Below are 19942 nucleotides of genomic sequence, written 5' to 3' on the forward strand. Positions count from 1 at the left end.
AATGGCTGCTGGCACCACAAGGTGGGAGGTACACAAATGAGTGTAGGACAGACCCACCCTCGCCAAGCCCCCTCCTCAGCCCTACTCACCCCTAGAAAAGTTTGCAGACACTCGTAAGAAAACTGCTTACAAAAATGCTTCGGCTCTTGGTGGGCTGTGCCAGCGTGTGGGTGGTGCTGGGTGCCCAGCCAGCAGGGTGACAGTGGGGGGCCCTGGCGACCCCCCTCCCCACCATGCTCTCTGCTACTTGCCCAGGGCCTTGTCCAGGTTGTTCTTGATGGCGTCCAAGAAGTCATTGGTGTTTACAAAGTGCTCGTTCAGCTTCACGCTGGGGAGAGGGACAGAGAGGGGCTGGGAGGGTCCCACAGCTAGCAGCAGCACCAAGCTGAGCTAGAGGGCAGTGCCCTGGGCACAGCCAAGACGGAAATAGACAACCCAAGTCCCTGGGGACTGTGCAGAGGCCAGCGTGCCATCCCACATGGCCAGCACGGCACCCGACTGCCCCCACTGCTCCACCCCAGCAGCCACACGTACTTGGCGAGTCCGTGGATGCAGCCGGCGAGGTCCTTGGTCATCGTCCCACTCTCCACAGTTTGGATGCAGACCTTCTCCAGTGTCTGAGCAAACCTGAGCACCACGGGGAGCTCCAGCAAAGCCACTGCTTTGCCAGCACCCTCATGCCACAGACCCCACCATGGCTCGTACTGACCATACTGGTGGCTGGGGGACGCTGCTGGCATCTGCTGGCAACATCCCCCTCCAACCCCACTCACTTGATGAGGTCTGGGTTGCTGTCCAGCTTGCCCCGGTGCTCCAGGCCACGTGTCCAGGCAAAGATGCTGGCGATGGGGTTGGTGCTGGTAGGTCGTCCCTGTGTGCAGAGAATGCTCAGCCACCTGGCATAGGCAACCTGCCATGAGCAGCCTGGCACAGGCAGAGCTCGCCCACCTTCTGGTGCTCCCGGTAGTGACGGGTGACAGTGCCATGGGCTGCCTCAGCCTCGATGGTCTTCCCATCCGGACACACCAGGACCGAAGTCATCAGCCCCAGGGAGCCAAAGCCTGTGGTGGGACAGAGGGCAAGGTGACCATAGAAGAGCAACCACACGCAGCCCACCCCGCAGCACCCCAGCCTGCACCACCCCACCTTGGGCCAGGATGTCTGACTGGACATCGCCGTCGTAGTTCTTGCACGCCCAAACGAAGCCACCAGAGGACTTCAGCATCTGGGCAACCATGTCGTCGATGAGCCGATGCTCGTACCAGATCTTCAGCTTGTCGAACTCTGTCTTGTAGTGCCTGGGGGCCCAGAGTCAGCGTCAGCTGTGCCCATCCTGGGCCGCGTCCCTCTGCCAACCCCTGGGCAACATCCCCCAGGGCAGCTCTCTCCACCCCCAGCAGCCCAAGCTCCTCCATGTCCATACTTATCGAATATCTCCTGGAAGATGTCTTTGAAGCGCCCATCGTAGGCCTTCAGGATGGTGTTCTTGGTGCTCATGTAGAGAGGCCACTTCTTCTGGATGGCATACTGGAAGCAGCTGTGAGCGAAGCCTGTGATAGACTGCAAGGGAAGCACACAGACCCCCATGGGACCTCCGTCTCAACTGAGCCTGCCCAGGTCCGCAGGCACCTGTAGGGACACTGCCAGCTGCCCCCAGCCACTCCCATTACCTCGTCGGTGTTGTACATGCCCATGCCCACGCCGCCGCCAGGGAAGTTGTACACCTCCCACTCCTGCGCCCCGCTGCCATCCTTCGGCGTGAAGACCATCTTGAACGTCCCCGACTTGCCCACCACGAAGTCGGTGGCTTTGTACTGCAAGGAGCAGGGCAGAGCTGTGGAGCGGAACCTGGCAGGAGCTGCTCCACGTCCCACGGGGCAGGCAGGCGCCGCAGCAGGCTCACCTGGTCGCCATGGGCATGCCTGCCGATGGTGATGGGCTTGGTCCAGCCGGGCACCAGGCGCGGGATGTTCTTGCAGATGATGGGCTCTCGGAAGACCGTCCCCCCCAGGATGTTTCGGATGGTGCCGTTGGGGCTCTTCCACATTTTCTTCAGCTTGAACTCTGGGGTGCACAGAGGTGAGGCCCCAAGGAATGCCCCCCCACTGGCCACAGCCCTAGTGGTCACCCCAGCCCAGTCCCAGCCCCTGCCAGCCCCCCCGCCCGGTGCCCAGCTCCTCTGTACCCTGGGCAGCCGCCAGAGCTCCTCTGCCAGCCAAGAAGAGGAACAGCCGGCACAGGCTCGTGACTGGCATTGGTCAGCAGCTGCTCTGTCTGTGGCCCCACACCCATGAGGTCCCCACAGCACCCCTGAGCACCTCTGGGTCAGGAAGGTACATAGTCCAGGCAGCAGCACAGCCCCCTACCCACCAGAACCTGTGCAAGGTGGTGGGATGCTGCTGAACCCAAGGATCTGGGCAGACACAGTGAGCTCAGCACCCTATAGAGCTGCTGGCACACACACACACACACTCCCCTCACCTTCCACTCTGGCTTCATCAGGAGTGATGGTAGCACACTTGACAGCCACGCTGTACTTCTGGGTGGCCAGCGCTGAGTCAATGGTGACCTGGTCATCAGTCTTGTCTCGGTGTGGCAGACCCAGGTCAAAATACTTAAGCTGGACGTCCACATTTGGCAGGATAAGCTGGAGGGGCCGGGAGAGTGTTCAGTGCGGGGCACAGTGTGGGGTCTCTGATGAGCAGCACCAGGCACCAGGCACGGCCAGCCCTGGCCACCAGCCCAAGCCACCGCTGCCTGCCCAGGACGGTTCCCCCTGCCCGGGACCTCCTCACTTCCAGGTCCCTCCGGAAGCTGTGCTGATCTCACCACCTGCTTCCTGCGGACCGAAGGACGGATGGAGGACAGCAGGACCGTGCAGGCAACATGCAGGGGCTGCCTGTGCCCTGTACAACTGCCGCCTGTTCCCCTGCACAGCACCCACCAGGACCCCAGGCAGGACCTCGCTACCTTCTCTTTGATGAAGGCCCAGATGATCCGTGTCATCTCGTCCCCATCCATCTCCACCACCGGGTTGGCCACTTTGATCCGCTTGTCAGCATCTGGGGAGTGGCGGTGGGGTGTAAGGGGTGCACATGCAGCCCTGCCAGCACCAGCCCCACAGCTCTGCAGCATGGTGTGCAGTCGGGAGTCGTCTCATGTGGACTACAATCTCCTGTCTAGCACTGCTGGGGGGACACCAGCTGCAGGTCAGGGCACAAACCCTCCTTGGGCACAGGCTAGAGTGCAAGACCCGTGGGGGTCTGGGCTGGTTCATGGACTTGTCCTGCTTGGGGCTGGGCTTGGGTGCGGGTCAGGGAGCAAACCTCACTGGAGCTGGGAGTGGAAGCAGCTGGGTGCTCACCGAGTGGGTGTCCACCCCTCGTGGGGCAGGACAGGGTTCAAGCTGGGCTGCAAAGTTGCTCCACATGAGACCAGGACCAGGACTGGGTAAAAATCAAGGTGTAAAACCCTGCACGGGACTGGGAGCCAAACCCTCTCAGGACAGGACCCGGGAATAACCTCGGGTGCAAATCCCCTTGTGGGACCAGGAGGTGGAGTGAACCCCTCTGGGTGCCGAGCCCGGCTGGGAGTCGGGGGCTGGGACCAGAGGCAAATGCCGCGGGGTGGGGAGCAGAGGGCAGCTGGGCTCAAAGCCCTACATGGGACTGGAGCAGGAGCAAGCCCTTCTGGGGGCCAAACTCGGCTGCGAAACTCCGCCCGTGACCGCGACCAGGACTAACTCCTCTGGGGGCCAAGCAGCCGCAGGTCTGCGGCAAGCCCCTCCCTGGGTCCGTGACTGACACTAAACCCTCCTAGGACTCAACCCGGGAACAAAACCGGGACCAAATCCCTCTGGGATCAGACCCGGGTGAGAAAAAAACCCACGTGGAACCAGGACCAACCCCCTCCCCCCATCGCGAACCAGACCCGGGCATAAAGCCCCGAGTGAAATCGAGACCAAGCCCGCCACGGGACGAAATCCGGGTGGACAAAAAGCTCCGCGGAACCAGGACTAAATCCCTCCCGGTGACCAGACCCGGGGTACAAAACCCCGCGTGGAACCGGGACCAAGCGCCACCAGCCCGAGCAAATGGGTAGCAAAACCCCACATGGAACAGGGACTCTGCCCTGCCAGAACAAAACCCTCTGTGGAGCTGGGATGAACTGCCCCCCAGAACCAGACCCGAGCCACAAAACCCCGCGTGGAACGGGCACCGACCCCCCCACTAGGTCCGTCTATAACAGGAGACGAACCCAGATGCAGCCCCCCCACGCCCTCCAAAAACCCTTTCCCAGACCAGCCTGCAAACACCACGGCGGGTCCCCAAAGTCATGTACCCCTCCCTCTAAGCCCCTCCCTACTCACAGTGTCGCCGCTGCCCCACGGCGGTGGCGGGGGCCGGGCAGAGGGACAGGCGACATAGCGCCGGAGCTACGCGGAGGCAGCGAGCGGCCATGGCGGGGCGCGACGGGGCGGACACGACGGCGGTGGCGGGGTGGAGGGGGGGGACGGGCAGGGAAAAGCGTTGAAGGAGGAGCTGGAGTAGGGAGACTGTTCGCTCCGCTCCGCCCCGGAGCGGTCTGGGCCCGGGGCACCCCGTGGGGCCCTGCGAGGGCCGTGAAGGGGCCCACGTAGGGCCCCCACGGAGTGGCCCCGGACGTTGCTTCAGCCCCACCCCCTCCACTCCCCCCCCGCTGAAGTTTTTATTGTCCCTTTCCGTGGTGGCCGAGCCGATGGCTTTTTTTAGGCACGCAGAGGACGGGCAGATCCTGCTCCTGCGTGGGGGAGGAGGGTGCCAGGCTGAGTGTGCTGACGTCCGCCTGGTTTTAACATTAACCAGAGCAGCAGCCCTGGGGGGCTGGGGGGCGGGCGACACGCACAGCACCCATTGCCAGCTCTTGGGTATCCCTGGTCCCACTGATCCTCCCCATGGCACCCCTGGGGCACAGTGGATGCTGTGCTCACCTCCTGCATCACGGTGCTGGGGGGATGCCCAGTTGTGTCCAGCCACACTGCTGACTCCCCCCACCCACCACCGGTGTCCCATGATCAGAGCTGCCCAGGGACCACAGAGACGAGGTCACGTAAGCGTAGTGGCCGTGTTCCCACCAGCAGCTATGTGGCAACGCCCCAGCAAAGGGCAGCCTGCGGACAAAGGCCTCCAGCCCTGGACACTTCCCAGTCCGCACGCCCCGGGCTGGCACGGGAAGCTCGCCCGGGCTGGCTGCAGGGAGCGACGTGTCTTGGGTGGGTCACCCAGAGGCTGGCAGGGCTGGCTGCAGGGAGCCATGTGTCCCGAGAGGGTCTCCTAAAACTGCCAAGGTCGGCTGTGGGTCTCTGGACAGTGACCTGTGCCAGGAGAGTCCCCGGGGGCGGACTGCGAGGAGCCATGTGTCCCAAGAGGGTCCCTCAGCACTTGTAGGGCTGGCTGCAGGGGACAGCATGTCCCAGGAGAGCTGTGGTGGGGTGGGGACACTGAGACACACCAGCCAGAGAATGAGGAGCTAGAGGCGGAGCCTGTGCAGATGGGCACCGCTGCCCCTGTCTGCCCATGGGAGGGGGCCAGGCTGTGTGCCCCCCAGGACAGTGCCTGGTGTTTCGCGGCACAGGCAGTGCTGTCCCCAAAGATTGGCCTCCCTCACTGGCACCACTCCGCACAGCCAGCCTGCAGCTGATGGCGCGGCCAAGTTCTGTCCACGCTGCGTGGGGAGAGGGGGCACAGCTGCTCGGGGGACACGGCGTGACGTCAGGAGGAGCCGCTGGGGTTCTCGGCGGCCCAAGCGGGCAGATGGCAGCACTTAGTGATGGCAGAGGGGATGGAAACTGCATACTGCACTGCCAGACTGGAGGGATGCTCTGGGAAGGAGCATGTCCTGGGATCCCTTGGTGGTCACAGTGCTGGGATAGAGCTGGCACTGATGCCACAGCTCTGCTGTGGTGCAGAGGGGGCTCTGCATGCTGGATCCCCAGGCTGGAGCCTGGCACACCCCTGTGAGCTACCCCAGACCACACAGAGCTGCGTGACACCAGGAGATGCCAGAGATACCCCAAAACCCCCAGAGCTGGCTGCCACCATAAGGACATCACTTTGATGCCAGGACCCATGTGCCCACACAGCCAATATCTCCACACTGGGTGTCCCCACAAAGGGTGTGCCTGCAGCCACCCCACTGCCCTGCAGCAACCCCAGGACAGGTTCCTGGCAGGGCAAACGCTGCCACCTCTCAAACCTCCACTCCTTGCCCCCCCCGAGTCCCTGGATGTGCTGAGGGCAGAATGTGGCCCTGCGTGGGGGGGTCCAGCCCCTCTGTGTGGGGGACCAGCACCATCCCGGGGCCAGCAGCCCCCCAGACATCTCCTGGAGCATCCTTCCGGGCATCTCTCAGGGTATTCCCGGGGAGGCACAGCTCGGCCAGACCCACTGGAACTCGCCCTCCTCTGCCACTGAGCCAGGCCCCTCCAGCTCCTGCCCCTCAGTGCTGGCATTGACACACACACACTCCTCCGCCGCCCCCCGTCCGGGATCCACCGCTTCCCCCCAAGATGCTGCCCCCCACAGCTGGGCGGGTCCGGTGCTGGTGCCGGTGGCGGGCGGGAGCCGGGCAGCGGCGCGGGGCCGGGCCGGGCGGGGCGGCCCCTTTGTTGCGAGCGGCGGCGGCGGCGGAGCGGGCGGAGCCGCGGGCGGGGACCCCGGGGCCGCCCCCGCTGCCGGGGGAACCCGCAGCACCCGCGGCCGAGCCGGTGAGCAGCGGGCGGGTAGCGCCGGACCGGGTGGAGGCACCGGGGGCACGGCGGGGAGGGGGGGAGAGGGTGTAACAGGAGGTGTTGTGTGAAAGGGGTGCGGTGGGGCTGTAATTGTGGGGGGGCGCAAGGGGCTGTACGCCGGCAGCTGCAGTGGTGGTGGTGGGGACACACAGGGGTGCTGCGAGGGATGTGGGCGCAGGGAGGTGCAGGGTGAGGGGTGGTGTGCAAGGGCCGCAGGGCTGGGGAGGTGCACAAGGGGTGTGCGAGGGTCTGGGCGTGCACGGGGCACGCCAAGGGACCGGCATGTGTGCCTTGGGGGTGGGGGTGATAACTTGAGGGGGTGCGAGTGTGTGTGTGAGTGCATCTGCCAGCGTGTGCGTCAGTGAGTGTGAGTACAGGCGTGGCTGTGAGTGCACACGAGTGTCCTTACCTGTGAGCGTGCATGGGTTTGTGTGTGATGCTTCCATGTGAGTGTGTCTGTAGTGGGGTGCGTGCATGGGAGTGTACACGTCTGTGTGTGTGTCCATATGTGTGAATGTGCCTGTGCACACGTGAGTGTGATTGGGTGAGTGTGAGCGGGTGTGGGTGTGTGCATGTGTAAGTGCATGTGTGTGTGTGAGCAGGGGTGTGTGCACATGTGAGTGTGCATGTGTAAGTGCATGTGCGTGTGAGTGTGCTTGTGTAAGTGCATGTGTGTGTGTGAGCAGGGGTGTGTGCACATGTGAGTGTGCATGTGTAAGTGCATGTGCGTGTGAGTGTGCTTGTGTAAGTGCATGTGTGTGTGTGAGCAGGGGTGTGTGCACATGTGAGTGTGCATGTGTAAGTGCATGTGCGTGTGAGTGTGCTTGTGTAAGTGCATGTGTGTGTGAGCAGGGGTGTGTGCACATGTGAGTGTGCTTGTGTAAGTGCATGTGTGTGTGAGCAGGGGTGTGTGCACATGTGAGTGTATGTGAAGTGCATGTGTATGTGTGTGCATGTGAGTGTGCTTGTGTAAGTGTATGTGTGTGTGAGCAGGGGTGTGCAGACGTGCGAGTGTGCTTGTGTGAGTGCATGTGTGTGTGAGCAGGTGTGTGTGTGAGTGTGCTTGTGTGAGTGCATGTGTGTGTGAGCAGGTGTGTGCAGACGTGTGAGTGTGCTTGTGTAAGTGCAGGGCTGTGACTGAGCAGGTGGATGTGTGCATGTGTGAGCAGGTGCGCGTGCTTATGTGTGTGTAAGTGTGAGCAGGCGTGTGTGTGCACATGTGAGTGTGCTGGTGTAAGTGCATCTGTGTGTGTGAGCAGGTGTGTGTGTACACGTGTGTGTGCCTGTGCGCTGTGTGTGCGCGGGTGTGCAGATGTGAGTGCACACACGTGTGCGTGCGCACGCAATGGGTGTGCAGCGTGAGTGCGTGTGTGTGTGAGGAGCCCTTGGGCCGCAGTGCAGCCAGCAGGCCCTCCCGCAGCATGGGGCTGCACCCATGGGGTGTTGCCAGGCGTGTCTGTGCCAGGGGGCGTGCACGGCCTGTCAGCACCCCACGTGTGTTCACATGCGTGTGGCAGGCTGTTACGCGCCGCGCGTGGCTGAGGGTGCAGGCAGGTGTGAGGGGTCTCAGGTCAGGACATGTGTGCGTGGTAGGACACTCCTGTGTATGGTGAGTCCCTCGTGTGTGGACGTGCCCAGGCCACACACGTGCTGGGACTACGCCGTGAGGTGCCAGAGCAGCCCTTGGGCCTGGGGACATGGGGACAGTTGGGTCCCTGGTGTCTACCCCAGCAGGTGCTGAGACTGCTTATGGGGTCCAGCACCCCAACCTTCCCCAGGAGCACTGCAGCCAGAGTGGCACTCTGTCAAGGCTGCCACTGTGCCAGAGTGAGTGGCTGAGGAGACTGGCACTGGTTTGGGCTCTTTGAGGCAGGGGATGACTGGGAAGGGGTCACGCATGCCTGAGCCAGGACCCTCCCCCCCTACTTCCTGCACCCTGGGGTGCCAAATTGCCTACACCCAGAGCCCACCACATCCCTTCCCACTGTCTCTCTTTTGCCCTGTGCGAGGGGTGCTCAGGGCAGCAGTCCTATGTCCTGCAGCCCTGTGGGCAGCAGTGTGTGGGTGTTGGCAGACACTGGCACTGTCTGGGGCAGCTGAACCGTGAGGATGTCCCATAGGCCTCCGAGCCAAGCCTGATGTGGCACAAGTGTGGGACGGCGAGCACAGGGGGCAGTGGGACAGGTATGTTTGTGTGGCACCAGGCAGACTTGGCATGAGAGATCCCAGCAGGCCCTGCCCAAGGTGAGGGAGATGCTGTGGGGCAGTAAGGGGCTGGCTGCATGCAACGATCAGACAGGAGGTCATGGCAGTGGGCTCAGAGATGGGTCAGGGCATGGGTGCAGCCACATCCTTTGTGGCTGCAGAAAGCAGGGCTGTGGTCCTGTGGGAGCCCTCGGGTCAGGCAAGGTAGCACAGCCACTGCCTGTGGGACAGAAGAACGCCCCGGAGCTGTGTGGTGCTCTCCCTGAATGCCCATGCCCCATCCACCGTGCGTGCAGGCCACCCCCCTGCCCCATCCCCTTGTCCTGAGCAAGGCCTTTCCTGTGGGGCTGCCAGGGTGCAGCAAAGCAGAGCCGGGGCACCCCCGGCAGACACTGACTGCAGCTGTGCCAGCCGAGCAGCCGAGCAGCCGAGCTCCGGTGGAACCCGCAGCGGGGCCCGCACAGCTGGGTCTGGAGCGTCTGCGGGTGAATCAGCAGGGCTGGAGCCTGGCTGCAGGTGTGCCCACAGCGCTTGGCTCTGCGCAGCAGGAGCTGGGGGCTCGGCGGGGCCGCGCCGCGGTGTCTGGCAGCTTCCGGGAGAGAGCCGAGGCGGGGGCGTGCGTGTGAGCCCCACGGGATGCGGGGCGGGAGGGAAGCCTGCCTGCGTGGGCTGCCTGCCAGCTGGGCACAGGTCTTGGAGCAGAGGACGTGACTGCACCGCTGCCTGTGCTGCTGCCTGCGCCAGGGCAGCCTGCCGGAGCAAGGCATGAGCACCCCGGCAGCAGCGGCAGCAACAGCAGCAGCGTGGGGTTCACATAGCCCCGGCTCCACTGCTGCCTTCCCAGGCGCCTGCTGCCGGCGGGCAGAGGGTGGAGGGCGCTGGCGTGGGAATTGGGTGCAGAAACCACCACCCCACCTGCCTGGTGACCCTAGGCCACGGGTTTTGGTGCTGCCAGGGCCTGGCACCCCGAGCAGTTTCCCCATCGCGGGTACAGGCGCAGGGCGGGTTGGGACGGAGGGCGCAGCCCCTGTGCGTGCAGGTACCTGCCGAGCTGTGCGGGGCACGCACAGGGCAGAGTGCTGCAGGGTGCCCCCGGCACTGCCCCGCGCTGGCAGGGCTGCGTGGGCAGGCGGAGCAGATAAATGGGAGTTTGTGGTAAACAGGCCTGTCTGCCAGCAGCAGCAGAGGGCTCTGCTTAAAGGCACAGGCTCTGAACTCGCTCTGCTGCCTGCTCTCTGCCCAGCCCGTACCAGGGCAGCCAGCCCGCCCTGCCTGCCCGCCCTGCCCATCCTCCCTGCCCGCCCCAGAGCAGCTGGCCTCCCCGCGAGGGGTTCCCGTCGCTGCATGCCATCACCCCGAGGTGTTGGCACAGCGCTCACATGGCCACACGCAGGCGATAGCCGAGTCCCCAGAGCCCCCAGGGGACCCCCGGGATGCTGTGCGGCCATGGCCTCAGGGTGAGTGCCTGCTTTCACCCCACGCAGAGTGACGTGCCCAGCTCGGCGGTGACGCAGAACCATGTCCCGACGGCTGTGGCGCTTCCTGGGCAAAGGCTGCTGCTGATAAGGCAGGTGGAGCAGGCGGGACTGTCCCCAGCCCAGGAAGGGACATCGGCCGCTGTTGAGCGCGGGGGGATCAGGAAAGGAATCGAGCCAAGAAGGGAGGCTGGGACAGTGACAACAGTCCCTGGGCAGCAGGTATGGCCTGGAGAGCGGGCAGTCTGGTGGTGCTGAGTGGGTAGAAGGTGGGAGCATGGGCATGGGCACAGCCATCAGAGTGTGGGGAGCACTTCTCTTGGGTGAGAAGCTGATACAGGGCTCCACCAGTGAAGTGACTATGGCCTGGAGTGCCAGGGTCAGGGTTGGCCAAGCAGCATGGCACAGAGCTCGGCCCCACCTGGCGAGTGCAGCAGTGGGTAGCCTGGTTCCTGGGCAGCTGCCTGCTGCCAGCAGAGCCCCTTCCCCCCATTTCCATGGCAAAGCCAGCAGCTGTCATTAATAACAGGTTGCCACGGCAACCACTGGATTGGACACTTCTCTGGGGTCTGCCTCTGCTGCTGCCGGGGGACTGCAAGCTCTGCTCACGCCCTGGCCAGGGTGCAGAGCCCACCCTAGGCCCCGGCAGAGGGTTCTGCCCAGCACAGCCTCCTCGGTGGCATCCAGACTCGCTTTGCAGCTCCACTGCTCATCGTGGAGCCCCAGTGACAGGTTGGCAGGGATGTGTCCTGTGGCTCTGTCTGCTGCCCTGTGTGGGCACTGGTGCTGGAAAGCTTTGCCCGTGTGTTGAGCGGGCACGATCATCCTGCTGTGCCCTGTGGGAGCCCACAGGTCCCTCGGAGAGGGCAGGGCTGAGGCTGGGGGCAAGAGCAGAGGGCACAGCCTGCTGCAGGCCGGGTGGGAAAAGGCTCCTTGCAGAGGGCAAAGCTGGAGTCCAAGGGCTGTGGGCACAGCGGCACTGCCCGCATGGCCACCAGCTCTGGCAGCCCAGCTGTCCACAGGACAGACATCCCCAGGCCAGCCGTTGCTGGGACGGACATAACCGTGCCATCCTTCCCTGCGACGGACATCCCTGGCCAGCCTTTTCCGGGACAGCCATCCCCGGTCCCCATCCCAGCCAGTGACCGGCCGCGGACGGGAGGGGCTGGTCAGAGCCGATGCCCCGGGCAGGGCACTGCGGGGAAGCGCACAGCACCGGGAGCGGAGCGGGGCGGAACGCGGGCGGGACCGGCAGGGAACCGGTCACCTCCTCTTCGTCCAGTGGCCCGCCCCGCCCGGTGCACCGGAGCTGCTCGGTGTAACCCTGTGCGGCTCAGCTCGGCACGTCTCGACGCGGCTCGGTTCTGCCCGACTCTAGGCGACTCGGCCCCACTCGGCTCCACCCGGCTGGGCTGGGCTGGGTTCAGCGCGGTGCCGCCCCGTCCCAAGCAGGGTGGGGGCAGCCCCGGGGCCTGGGCGGGCGGGGGCGGTGCCGGGAGGGCGGTGGGGCCGGGCCGAGCCGTTGGGGGCCGGGCTGAGGCGCTGGGAGCCGAGCCGCGTCGCGCCGTTGAGCCCCCGCTGTCTCCGCAGGTCAGCAGCGCCCGGGCGGCTTCGCGGGAGGCGGTGGAGGCGAGGCCCGGCCCGGCCCGGGATGGCGGCGTGGCCAGCGCTGCCCGGCCCGGTGCTCCCGGTGCTGGCGGTGCTGTTGCTCTCGGCGGCGCAGGAGCCGGTCCCACGGGTCAGCCTGCCCTACGGTGAGTTGAGTATCTGCCCCAGGGGACCGGCGAGTCCCCCCTCCCCGGGGCGGCGGAGCGTCCCACCCAGCCCCCGGGCTGCTCACGTTTCCCTCCGGTTACCCCCGGGCTCCCTCCCCACCGCTTTGTGTTGAGCCGGCTCCGGCAGCCTCCAGCCAGCCGGGGGTCGTATTTTGCTGCGGGGCAGGGACTGAGGTGGCCGCGGCTCCGGGGATGCAGCGGGATGCGAGGAACCTTCGGCAGGGAGCGGGCAGAGCCCCGGGGCTGCACACACAGGGGTCGGAGGTGCGAGGCCCTCGGGTGCGAGTGGAGCCGGGGCACCCAGGAGTGCTCGTGTCCCCACGCGTGGTGCCAGCCGTGTCGTGTGTGAGTGTGGCGCGGGGTGACATGGCCGTGGGGGTCTGCTTACTCGGCTCTGGCTGGGTGCCTGCAGACCCCTTCCCAACTGTATCCTTGGGGCTCTGCCTTGCCTAGCCCCAGGCTGCCGTGGAACCCCCTGCAGCCATCAGTAGCAGTGTGGCACTGGGGAAGGGCCATGGGGAGGCTGCTCAGCGAGGCAGAGCCCCTCGCCAGTGTGCGCCTGACTTGCCCACTCCCCTCGCCCCACACGGGGCTCCCTCAGCAGTTGGCATGGAAGGGGAGCTGCCGGGCACACTCCACAGGCGGTTCAGGCTCAGCACTGGCAGCTGCTGGGCCCAGCTCCATCATCCGGCACTGGGCTGTGGCACAAATGGGGGCCGCCTGCCTGTGTCGGGGCTGGCAGTGCTGCCAGGAGAGGGTGGCTAAATCCAGCTGCTGCTGACCAGCAGGCTCGTGCTGGGCAGCCTGGGAGGGTGCCGTGGTTTGGTCCAGGCTGCCTCTGGCAGCAAGCATGGGCAGCTGGGAGCACTCAGCATGCTGTGGTTCATCGGCGTGGACGTGGCCCTGCCACGTGCTGCCATGACTACTGGCCATGGTTGTGGTGGCACCGCAGATCTGGGACCCACTGAGTTGGATGAGAGTCCTGGGAGCCAGCAGGATGGGCCCAGCTCGGCATTGTGCCATGCTGTGCCGTGCCACACCGCGTCGAGCCGCACTGCCCAGCCCTGCCTGCACAGACCGGTTCTGGCTGAGCTCTGCCCACCTGCAGCAGCTGCTTAGGCTGAAGGGCTGCAGCTCATGAGCAGGACGTGGAGGTACCCAGCTGGACTCCCGGTGCTGCCATGGGGTTGAGGGCTTGGTGTTGGCTCCTGAGGACCACGGCTGTGTGGGGCTTTTGGTCGATGGCAGGGAGGAGCCAGAGAGCTGCTCCCCTGGAAGCACTGGAGGTGCCTGCAGCAGGTTTGTCTGGAAGAAGCAGGTCTTGTCCCAACAGGTCCCCTGGCAGCCGGCACGGCCTATGGCAGCTCCTCATGCCACGACAGCTCTGTGGGGCACAGGGGCCCCTGATGCCGCCCTTCTGCTGGCTCTGGGCCTGGCATCACCCTGGTACTGGGCATAGGACCCGTCTCAGGAGGATGCCCCAAGGGTGATAGCACCCCCAGCTCTGTGCGACTGTGGGACAGAGCACAGAGGGGGCTGGGCAGAGGTCAGCTTGACCCTCTGGGGATCGAGATGGTGGCCTCATCCCAGATGGGGGTTGGTGGAGCAATTGAGGAAGGGGACAAGAGCAGAGTCCACCCTGCAGCACCTCTGGCACCACAGCACCTTTAGCCCTCCTCGTGGCTGGCACTGAGCAGGGACTCATGGGAGCCCCGGGGCCATCCCAGCAGGGATCCAGGAGCAGGCAGGGGGTCGGGCAAGGTCAGGGAGTCCCCGGGGCACAGCGTGTAAGGGGTGAGGGAGCTGGCAGCCTGAGTCAGCCCAGCGTGTCCTGCTGGCACAGCCGGGCCCATCTGATTCAGCATGGCTGCGGGAGAGGAAGGGCTTCCGGGGCCAGGCCACCCACGCGGGACGGGCGCCCCATGACTCAGCCTCTGCCCCGAGTCGAGCACCGGCAGCCACCGGCTCTGCGCACGGGGATGCAGCGGGCAGCTGGTCCCGGCACTGTTGTGTGCTGGGGAGCCCCCCAGGCCGTGTGCAGCCAGGCAAGCGCAGGCATGGCCGCGGTGCCCTGCTCCAGGCGAGCTGCTCTGGTGTGCCCCAGGGGGATGTCCCTGAGGCTGGGACAAGGCGGTGATGTGTGTTGGCAGCAGCGTGGGGCCTGCCCTTGGGCAGTATCGCTGCAGTGCCCCGGTTCACTGTGCTGCTGCTGACCTTGTTGGGGGAGCCAGGTCCGTCCCTGGCATCTCTGTGTGGGTGGCATTATGAAGGTGCTGAGCAGAGGGGCCAGGAGGGAGCTGTGGCACAGGGGCTCTGGGGGGTTGGGTGCTGCCTGTCCCAGGCTGATGCCCGTGTCTCTCCCTCCCCAGACTCAGCCGAGCGGGTTGTGCAGCGGTTCGAGGTGCCTGGCGTGACCAACTACACGGCACTGCTGCTGAGCTCGGACGGTGGCATGCTCTACCTGGGGGCACGTGAGCTGCTTGTTGCTGTCAACACCAGCCACTTCCAGTCCGGGTCACTGGCTCACAAGGTGAGCTCACAGAGGAGACTGAGCACCATGTGGGACCACAGACCCCCGGGGAGGGATGGGGACATGAAGCCATCTCTGGTGCTGAGGTTCCCCTCCCTGATGCTCCCTGGCAAAGCTCAGGGTCTGTGCAAGCTGCTGCATGTTCAGGAGCTGATTGGGACAGTGCTGAGGTGGCTGTTCCAGACATCTCTGACACAGCTGGTGGCTGCCGTGCCAGCCTGATTGGGATGGGATGGACATTGATGCTGGGCAGGAGACAAGCTTTGACAGTCTGAGGAGAGTGGCATGTGGGCACCAAGCGGTGCTGGGGGCTGCCAGTGACTGTTCCCTCTCTGCAGCTTCCGTGGAGTGCGGATGAGGAGAAGAAGAGGCAGTGTGTGTTCAAGGGGAAGGACCCTCAGGTGAGCCCTGCTGTGGGTGGGCAGGAGCAGGTGGTGCCCTTCTTATTCCAGGGTAGTGTGGACAGGGGGGCTGAGCTGGGTTCTCTTGCCCCTGCAGAGAGACTGTCACAACTACATCAAGATGCTGCTGCAGCTGAATAGCACCCATCTCTACACCTGCGGGACCTGTGCCTTCAGCCCAGCCTGCGCCTACATCGTGAGCACAGGGAGTGGGGCCGGGGGTCCTGTGGGGGGGTGCGGGTCCCCCTCCATCGGGGGGTGCTGGGGTGGGTGCTGGCAGCTCACAACCCGGTCTCGTTGCAGAATGTGCAGGACTTCAGCCTGGAGCGGGACGCGCTGGGGAAGGTGCTGCTGGAGGACGGGAAGGGTCGGTGTCCCTTCGACCCAGAGTACCGCTCCACGGCCGTCATGGTCGGTAAGGCTCACCCTGGACCCACGGCTGCTCCGCCAGGCTGAGCGGGGGCCAGGCCGTGTGCCCCCAGCAGGGGAGCTGGGCCACGCCGGTGCTGTGTGCCGGGTGCCAGCAGCAGCGTCTCTTTGGCAGACGGCGAGCTCTATGCTGGGACCGTCAGCAACTTCCAGGGCAACGAGCCCACCATCTCCCGCAGCCAGGAGAGCCGCATCGCCCTCAAGACCGAGAATTCCCTCAGCTGGCTGCAGGGTGAGAGCCAGGGCCGGCACGGCGGATCGGGGGCTATGTCTGCCGTGGTGGGGGTGGTGCTGGGATGGGGCCAGCCCTGGTGGTAGGATGACGCTGAGTATGCCAATGTCTCTAGACCCAGTCTTTGTGGGCTCAGCCTACCTGCGGGAGAGCCTGCCCACCGGCAACCCTGAGGGTGACGACGACAAGGTCTACTTCTTCTTCAGTGAGATGGGCAAGGAGTTTGACTACTTCGAGAATACCATTGTCTCCCGCATCGCCCGCGTCTGCAAGGTGGGCCTGGGCCACTGGGAGTGTCAGGGGGTCCTGCCAAGGGTGTCAATCACTGCTGGGATGGGGAGGAGGATGTGGGATCACCCTGCGGATCTCTATCCTTTGATTCCTGAACACCCCAGGAGGAAGTCAGCACCCCTTGGAGACTGCTCATGGCTCCAGGTGCCCAGCCCAGGGCTGTGGCTTGAGCCAACTACTCACACTGGCCACACTGGTGGCAGCGACCATTCCCCACCTCCTCTGTCCTCTCACCAGAGGGGACACAAACCTCGTCCTTCTCTTGGGTCATGTTTCCCTTCCCCTGGGTACCTTGGAGGTTGCTTTGCTCGTGCCTCCCCAAGGCTGGGGCTGCTCTCTGATTCTGGGACAGACAGACCCCAGCCCCACAGTGGTCTCTGGTGCTATGACATCACACCCCCAACCTGCTGTGCCATCGCGCAGGGGGACCAGGGTGGAGAGCGCGTGCTGCAGCGGCGGTGGACGACCTTCCTGAAGGCGCAGCTGCTCTGCTCTCACCCTGAGGACGGCTTCCCCTTCAACGTGCTGCAGGACGTCTTCGTGCTCACCCCGGGTGAGCTGCGCTGGCGCGAGACGCTCTTCTACGGGGTCTTCACCTCGCAGTGGTGAGTGGTGAGCAGGGGCACCTGGGAAGGTGTGGGACTACAGGCTACTTCCTGGGATGCTACAGGGGGCTTGGCACAGCCAGGGTGACCAATCGTGCTGTGGGCTTTGCCTCTCCCCTGCCAGGAACAAAGGTGGCCTGGGCAGCTCGGCTGTGTGCGCCTTCCCCATGCGCAGTGTGCAGCGTGCCTTTGGTGGGCTCTACAAGGAGGTGAACCGCGAGACGCAGCAGTGGTACACAGACACCGGCCCTGTGCCCGAGCCCCGGCCAGGCACGGTAAGCACTTCCTCAGCGCTTGCCCACGTGCAGGACACGGGGCAGCCCCTTCTGCTCTCCTTCTCATGGAGGCCCCTGCTGCACAACTGCTTGCTGCCCAGTGCTGCCCAGTACCCCATCCAAGCCTTTTGTCTCTCCTTGCAGTGCATCACCAGCCACACGCGGCACCTGAAGATCAACTCATCCCTCCAGATGCCAGACCGAGTGCTGAACTTCATCAAGGACCACTTCCTGATGGACAGCCCCGTGCGCAGCCAGCCACTGCTGCTACAGAGCCGCCTGCGCTACCAGCAGATTGGCGTCCACCGTGCGCAGGCCCTCCACGGCACCTATGATGTCCTCTTCCTGGGCACGGGTGGGTTCAGGAGCAGGCTGCCCAGTAGGATTAGGCCTGTGTTCTGTGTGCCCCCAGCCCTGCTCAGCACCAGCCTTTGTGCTTGCAGATGATGGCCAATTGCACAAGGCTGTGCGTGTGAACCATGGTGTGCACATCATCGAGGAGATTCGCCTCTTCCCTGCTGGCCAGCCTGTTCTCCAGCTGTTACTGGACCACAACCAGGCAGGAGCTGGGAACAAGACACACTGGGAGGAGGGTGAGGGTGGGAGGTTGGTCCATTCTCCCAAGGGACAAGCCATAGGACAAGAAGAAATAGCCTCAAGTTGCCCCAGGGGAGGTTTGGGTTTGACATGAGGAACAATTTCTTCTCTGAAAGGGTTATCAAGGCCTGTCCCACCTTGCCCAGGGCAGTGATGGACAGCCCATCCCTGGAGGGATTTCAAAGCCATGCAGATATGGTGCTGAGGGACATGGTTTGGTAGTGACCTCTATAATCTGAAAGGTCTCTTCCAACCACACCCATTCTGTGATGCTGTGGGCTCAGCCTGCATGGGGCAGGTCCTGTTCATGGGCTGGAGGTTGGGAAGCCTCGGAGAGCTGGGTTGCTCAGGAGCTGATGCTGCTGTGCCCCATCCCACAGGGCCTGGTCTATGCGGCCACCTATACAGCAGTGGCTCAGGTGCCCTTTGCCAACTGCAGCCTGTACCGCAGCTGCGGTGAGTGTGTGCTGGCACGGGACCCTTTCTGTGCCTGGAGCCGAGGTGCCTGCCGCAGGGCCACCCTGCACCCCACGGCACACCCACAGTAAGTGTTGCACTCCCTATCCATGACCCTGCACCCCTCAGCACCTGCCAGCATCCCACTGCCCTGACCTCTCTCTATCCCCAGGCTCTGGGCACAGGACATTGAGGATGCTGACACAGAGCGGGTCTGCCAACTGGCCAACGTCTCCCATCCCCGTCCCCGCATCCTCTTGACCCCAGGTGAGTTTCACTGAGTGCTGCCTTGGGGCTACTGCCAGCTCAGGGAGGCCTGGAGGCTCTCATGTGCCCCAAACTCCTGCTTGGCACCCCCCTGTCACTCTTATGGTCCCCATGGCCTTGCTGATACCCTGCTCCTGTCTTTCTACAGCCTCAGGTGTCCCTTGCCAGCAGATCCAGCTGCCACCCAATGCGGTGCGGCCGTTGCCATGCCAGCTGCTCTCCAACCTGGCGTCGCGGCGCTGGCTGCACAACGGGACACCTGTCAATGCCTCATACTTGGTGCTGCCCGACGGGGCCCTTATTCTGGTGGGCAGCCCCGAGCGGGCTGGCACCTATGAGTGCTGGTCATTGGAGGAAGGCTTCCGCAAGCTGATGGCCAGCTACTGCGTGGGTGTGCAGGAGCCAGCCCGTGGGCCTCTGGACCCTGGCAGGAAGGTGGCCACTGGCCAGGACACCCTGGAGACTGTCAGCACGTCACGGAGCACCTCAGCAGTGGGCAGTGCCGCAGCCCGGCTGGATGGAAAGACCTACTGGACCGAGTTCCTGGTGATGTGCGTGCTCTTCGGCGTTACCGCCACCATCCTTGTGCTGGCCCTCTTCCTCCTGCACCGCCACCGCGGCGACACCAAAGCCCTGCTGGAGCCCAGCGAGCGCAGCCGCCACCAGAAGCCGCCCCGCAAGCCAGTGGAGAGCCTGCCCCTGAATGGCAGCAGCCTGCCCAGCGCAGTGCCTGAGCACAAGGGCTATCAGGCCCTGCAGGACAACTACATTGTCAGCACTCCCGTGCATGAGCCCCCCGGCCCCCAACGTGCCTTCTCCGAGTCGGAGAAGAGGCCTCTCCACATCCGGGACAGCTTTGTGGAGGTGTCTCCTGCCTGCCAAAGACCCCGGGTACGCCTGGGCTCTGAGATCCAGGACTCAGTGGTGTGATGAGGATGTTGCCCACACTCCTGCTCAGCTGAGCCTTGCCGCAGCGCGGCACCGGGGTCCGTGTTGTCTGTGTGTGCATGCCCAGAGCCCGCACCCTGCTGCGGGGCCGGATCCACCTCGTCCCGTCGGGGCTTGGCTGCCCTAGCTGCTGCTCGGGCTCACCTCAGCCTCCAGGGTGGTGCTGGAGGTTCCAGGTGTGAGGGGTGCCGTGTGCCTTCCAAGGACGCACAGGACTTTTCCCCCAGCCCAGGGATGGACGTGGCTCAGGCTGCCAGCACAGCCCCGGTGCTGCTGGGACCCCCTCTATGCAGAGGGCAGGAGGGGGCAGCTGCAGCCCCCTCACACCCCAACCCACTGTGACATTGTGCCGCGGGAGCCGGAGCCAGGCGTGGGGCCAGGCGGTGCCAGTGCGGTGAGCCCGCGGCATGTGCTGTGTGTCTGTGCTTGGGTCGGTTTTCATGCGTGGAAAATGTGAATCTTGTCCTGGGGAGGGTGCGGGCAGTGGTGCTGGCCTCGTGCCAAAGTGGCAGTGGCCCAGCCCCGTGTCCCCACATGCGTGTGCAGAAACGTCTGTGGTTTTTATATAAAGTCCAGGTGTCTCCTTCGGACGCATGTGTGGCGCTGTGGTGGGGCTGGCTGCCTTCCTGGGGCTGTCTCGGTAGCCCCATGGAATTGTGTCTGGATCTCACTGCCATCTCTGCAGCC

The 19942-nt window shown here is 64.5% G+C and overlaps 2 protein-coding genes across 2 annotated transcripts; one reads left to right on the top strand and one right to left on the bottom strand.

Annotated features, from left to right (window-relative positions):
• Positions 1-114: 114 nt before the first annotated feature.
• On the bottom strand, positions 115-4597 carry IDH2 (isocitrate dehydrogenase (NADP(+)) 2). Its single transcript, XM_064157831.1, has 11 exons — positions 4370-4597; positions 2971-3062; positions 2482-2647; positions 1904-2064; positions 1671-1814; positions 1424-1560; positions 1147-1298; positions 949-1061; positions 774-871; positions 535-627; positions 115-328 (listed from the first exon to the last, which is right to left on the bottom strand). The coding sequence occupies exons 1-11, from the start codon at positions 4458-4460 to the stop codon at positions 244-246; spliced, it is 1332 nt and encodes a 443-aa protein (XP_064013901.1). The 5' UTR covers positions 4461-4597; the 3' UTR covers positions 115-243.
• Positions 4598-6663: 2066 nt separating this feature from the next.
• On the top strand, positions 6664-19845 carry SEMA4B (semaphorin 4B). Its single transcript, XM_064157820.1, has 16 exons — positions 6664-6745; positions 10459-10671; positions 12040-12203; positions 14594-14754; positions 15093-15155; positions 15253-15351; positions 15459-15570; positions 15700-15816; positions 15932-16089; positions 16531-16712; positions 16837-16987; positions 17132-17342; positions 17431-17546; positions 17965-18128; positions 18213-18307; positions 18456-19845. Exons 3-16 carry the CDS (start codon positions 12101-12103, stop codon positions 19235-19237), a joined length of 2514 nt encoding a protein of 837 aa, XP_064013890.1. The 5' UTR covers positions 6664-6745; positions 10459-10671; positions 12040-12100; the 3' UTR covers positions 19238-19845.
• Positions 19846-19942: the final 97 nt, after the last annotated feature.

Source organism: Pogoniulus pusillus, chromosome 17, assembly GCF_015220805.1.
Source record: "Pogoniulus pusillus isolate bPogPus1 chromosome 17, bPogPus1.pri, whole genome shotgun sequence".
Classification (NCBI taxonomy): Eukaryota; Metazoa; Chordata; class Aves; order Piciformes; family Lybiidae; genus Pogoniulus; species Pogoniulus pusillus.

Coding starts and splice junctions, on each gene's coding strand:
- IDH2 (XM_064157831.1), bottom strand. CDS start 4,460: ATGGCCGCTCGCTGCCTCCGCGTAGCTCCGGCGCTATGTCGCCTGTCC. Junction 1,299..1,423: donor TTCCAGGAGATATTCGATAA/GTATGGACATGG, acceptor CTGGGCCCCCAG/GCACTACAAGACAGAGTTCG. Junction 872..948: donor ACTACCGGGAGCACCAGAAG/GTGGGCGAGCTC, acceptor CTCTGCACACAG/GGACGACCTACCAGCACCAA.
- SEMA4B (XM_064157820.1), top strand. CDS start 12,101: ATGGCGGCGTGGCCAGCGCTGCCCGGCCCGGTGCTCCCGGTGCTGGCG. Junction 16,988..17,131: donor CCGAGCCCCGGCCAGGCACG/GTAAGCACTTCC, acceptor CTCTCCTTGCAG/TGCATCACCAGCCACACGCG. Junction 17,343..17,430: donor TGTCCTCTTCCTGGGCACGG/GTGGGTTCAGGA, acceptor TTGTGCTTGCAG/ATGATGGCCAATTGCACAAG.